This window comes from Carcharodon carcharias, chromosome 19 (assembly GCF_017639515.1).
Source record: "Carcharodon carcharias isolate sCarCar2 chromosome 19, sCarCar2.pri, whole genome shotgun sequence".
NCBI lineage: Eukaryota > Metazoa > Chordata > Chondrichthyes > Lamniformes > Lamnidae > Carcharodon > Carcharodon carcharias.
Window position 1 is genome coordinate 18614059 of NC_054485.1, and position 3247 is coordinate 18617305.

General features: G+C 64.8%; 1 protein-coding gene across 1 annotated transcript in view; it reads left to right on the forward strand.

Annotated features, from left to right (window-relative positions):
- Positions 1-234: 234 nt before the first annotated feature.
- The window catches only part of kdf1a (keratinocyte differentiation factor 1a), a 19502-nt gene continuing 16489 nt past the window's right edge, over positions 235-3247 (forward strand). The window contains exon 1 of the mRNA XM_041212250.1: positions 235-533. Within this exon, the coding sequence (XP_041068184.1) occupies positions 305-533 (229 nt within the window). The 5' untranslated portion in view covers positions 235-304. The remainder of the gene's footprint in view (positions 534-3247) is intronic.

Sequence of the window (3247 nt, forward strand, 5' to 3'; positions counted from 1 at the left end):
AAGGATTTGGTAGCTGGGATAGAAAACCCTTGCGGGAGAGATCATAACTAGGGATAGATCCAATAGATCATTTAGGAGAAATTTCTTTATTCAAAGGGTGGTGAGAATGTGGAACTCGCTACCACAAGAGTATCTGAGGTGAGTGGGAAGATGGACAAACACACAAGGAATAGAGAACATGCTACAGATGAAGGATGGGGGGTGGTTAATGTGGAGCATTACCCCAGCATGGAGCAGATGAGTCGAATAGCCTGTTTCTGTTATGTAAATATGTTAATAGTTTATAATAATTACCCCCTTTTTAATGGACTCGCGTTTCCTGTTTCATTTTGTCCTTCCTGGAGCAGCTTGTGACGTAAGCGCTCACCTGGCCCAGGTGTGGATCCACCGGGACTGGGACCGGGATCAGAATCCGGGATCGGGACCGGGTTCGGGACCGCCGGAGAGGCACCGGGAGCGCCACACTCCGAGACAGTACCGGGCGCAGGCGGCTGGAGGTCTGAGTCAGGCCCCGGCGCCAGCACCGTGTTATGGTAAGGAGCCGCAACCCGAGGCCCCGCCACAAACTCCGGGAAGTTTGGTTTCCGATTAAACTTTTTTCTCAGCTGGAATCTGAGCAACGACAGAAGGGACAGTGACTGAGGTGGAGGGAAAGGGAGGGGGAAGGAGTGAGGGGAGTGGAGGGGGAAGGAGTGAGGAAAAGGGAGGGGGAAGGAGTGAGGGGAGTGGAGGGGGAAGGAGTGAGGGGAGTGGAGGGGGAAGGAGTGAGGGAAAGGGAGGGGGAAGGAGTGAGGGGAGTGGAGGGGGAAGGAGTGAGGGGAGTGGAGGGGGAAGGAGTGAGGGGAGTGGAGGGGGAAGGAGTGGAGGGGGAAGGAGTGGAGGGGAATGGAGGGGGAAGGAGTGGAGGGGGAAGGAGTTGAGTGGAGGGGGAAGGAGTGGAGGGGAGTGGAGGGGGAAGGAGTGGAGGGGGAAGGAGTGGAGGGGGAAGGAGTGGAGGGGGAAGGAGTGGAGGGGGAAGGAGTGGAGGGGAGTGGAGGGGGAAGGAGTGGAGGGGAGTGGAGGGGGAAGGAGTGGAGGGGAGTGGAGGGGGAAGGAGTGGAGGGGAGTGGAGGGGGAAGGAGTGGAGGGGAGTGGAGGGGGAAGGAGTGGAGGGGAGTGGAGGGGGAAGGAGTGGAGGGGGAAGGAGTGGAGGGAAGTGGAGGGGGAAGGAGTGGAGGGAAGTGGAGGGGGAAGGAGTGGAGGGAAGTGGAGGGGGAAGGAGTGGAGGGAAGTGGAGGGGGAAGGAGTGGAGGGAAGTGGAGGGGGAAGGAGTGGAGGGAAGTGGAGGGGGAAGGAGTGGAGGGAAGTGGAGGGGGAAGGAGTGGAGGGGGAAGGAGTGGAGGGGGAAGGAGTGGAGGGGGAAGGAGTGGAGGGGGAAGGAGTGGAGGGGGAAGGAGTGGAGGGGGAAGGAGTGGAGGGGAGTGGAGGGGGAAGGAGTGAGGGGAGTGGAGGGGGAAGGAGTGAGGGGAGTGGAGGGGGAAGGAGTGAGGGGAGTGGAGGGGGAAGGAGTGGAGGGGGAAGGAGTGGAGGGGGAAGGAGTGGAGGGGGAAGGAGTGGAGGGGAGTGGAGGGGAGTGGAGGGGGAAGGAGTGGAGGGGAGTGGAGGGGAGTGGAGGGGAGTGGAGGGGGAAGGAGTGGAGGGGAGTGGAGGGGGAAGGAGTGGAGGGGAGTGGAGGGGGAAGGAGTGGAGGGGAGTGGAGGGGGAAGGAGTGGAGGGGAGTGGAGGGGGAAGGAGTGAGGGGAGTGGAGGGGGAAGGAGTGAGGGGAGTGGAGGGGGAAGGAGTGAGGGGAGTGGAGGGGGAAGGAGTGAGGGGGAAGGAGTGGAGGGGAGTGGAGGGGGAAGGAGTGAGGGGAGTGGAGGGGGGAGAAGTGAGGGGAGTGGAGGGGGAAGGAGTGAGTGGAGTGGGAAGGAGTGAGGGGAGTAGAGGGGGAGTGGAGGGGGAAGGGGTGAGGGGAGTGGAGGGGGAAGGGGTGAGGGGAGTGGAGGGGGAAGGGGTGAGGGGAGTGGAGGGGGAAGGGGTGAGGGCGTGGAGGGGGAAGGGGTGAGGGGAGTGAAGGGGGAAGGGGTGAGGGGAGTGGAGGGGGAAGGGGTGAGGGGAGTGGAGGGGGAAGGGGTGAGGGGAGTGGAGGGGGAAGGGGTGAGGGGAGTGGAGGGGGAAGGGGTGAGGGGAGTGGAGGGGGAAGGGGTGAGGGGAGTGGAGGGGGGAAGGAGTGAGAGAGGGTGTGGAGGGGGGAAGGAGTGAGATGCGTGGAGGGGGAAGGGGTGAGGGGAGTGGAGGGGGGAAGGGGTGAGGGAGTGGAGGGGAAGGGGTGAGGGGAGTGGAGGGGGAAGGGGTGAGGGGAGTGGAGGGGGAAGGGGTGAGGGGAGTGGAGGGGGAAGGGGTGAGGGGAGTGGAGGGGGAAGGGGTGAGGGGAGTGGAGGGGGGAGGAGTGAGGGGAATGGAGGGGGAAGGAGTGAGTGGAGTGGGAAGGAGTAATGGGAGTGGAGGGGGAAGGGGTGAGGGGAGTGGAGTGGGAAGGGTTGAGGGGAGTGGAGTGGGAAGGGGTGAGGGGAGTGGAGGGGGAAGGGGTGGAGGGGGAAGGGGTGAGGGGAGTGGAGGGGAAAGGGGTGGAGGGGGAAGGAGTGAGGGGGTGGAGGGGAAGGAGTGAGGGGGTGGAGGGGGAAGGAGTGTAGGGGGAAGGGGGAGCGGAGTAGTGGGAGAAGGGTGGAGGTTGAAATGGGGAGTGGAGTGGGAAGGCGTATGGGGGAAGAGTGGAGGGGGAAGGAGTGAGGGGAGTGGAGGGGGAAGGAGTGAGGGGTCGATGCGGGAGCAAGGGGGGATGGTGGGAGGGAGGGACGATGGGCGCAGAGGAGGGGGGCGGGGGGAGGTGGGAGAGCGTGTCAGGGAGCAAGGGGGGCTATGAGCAAGGTGGGAGCGGGGGGAAAGGGAGGGGGGGCAGGGAGCGATGCGGGGGAGAGGGGGCAGAGAGCGGGCGGGAGAGGGGGACGGAGCGATGGGGGGAGAGGGGGCAGAGAGCGGGGGGGGGAGAGGGGGACAGGGAGCGACGGGGGGAGAGGGGGCAGAGAGCGGGGGGGAGAGGGGGACGGGGAGCGAAGGGGAGAGGGGGCGGGGAGCGAAGGGGAGAGGGGGACAGGGAGTGAAGGGGAGAGGGGGCGGGGAGCGAAGGGGAGAGGGGACAGGGAGCGAAGGGGAGAGGGGGCGGGGAGC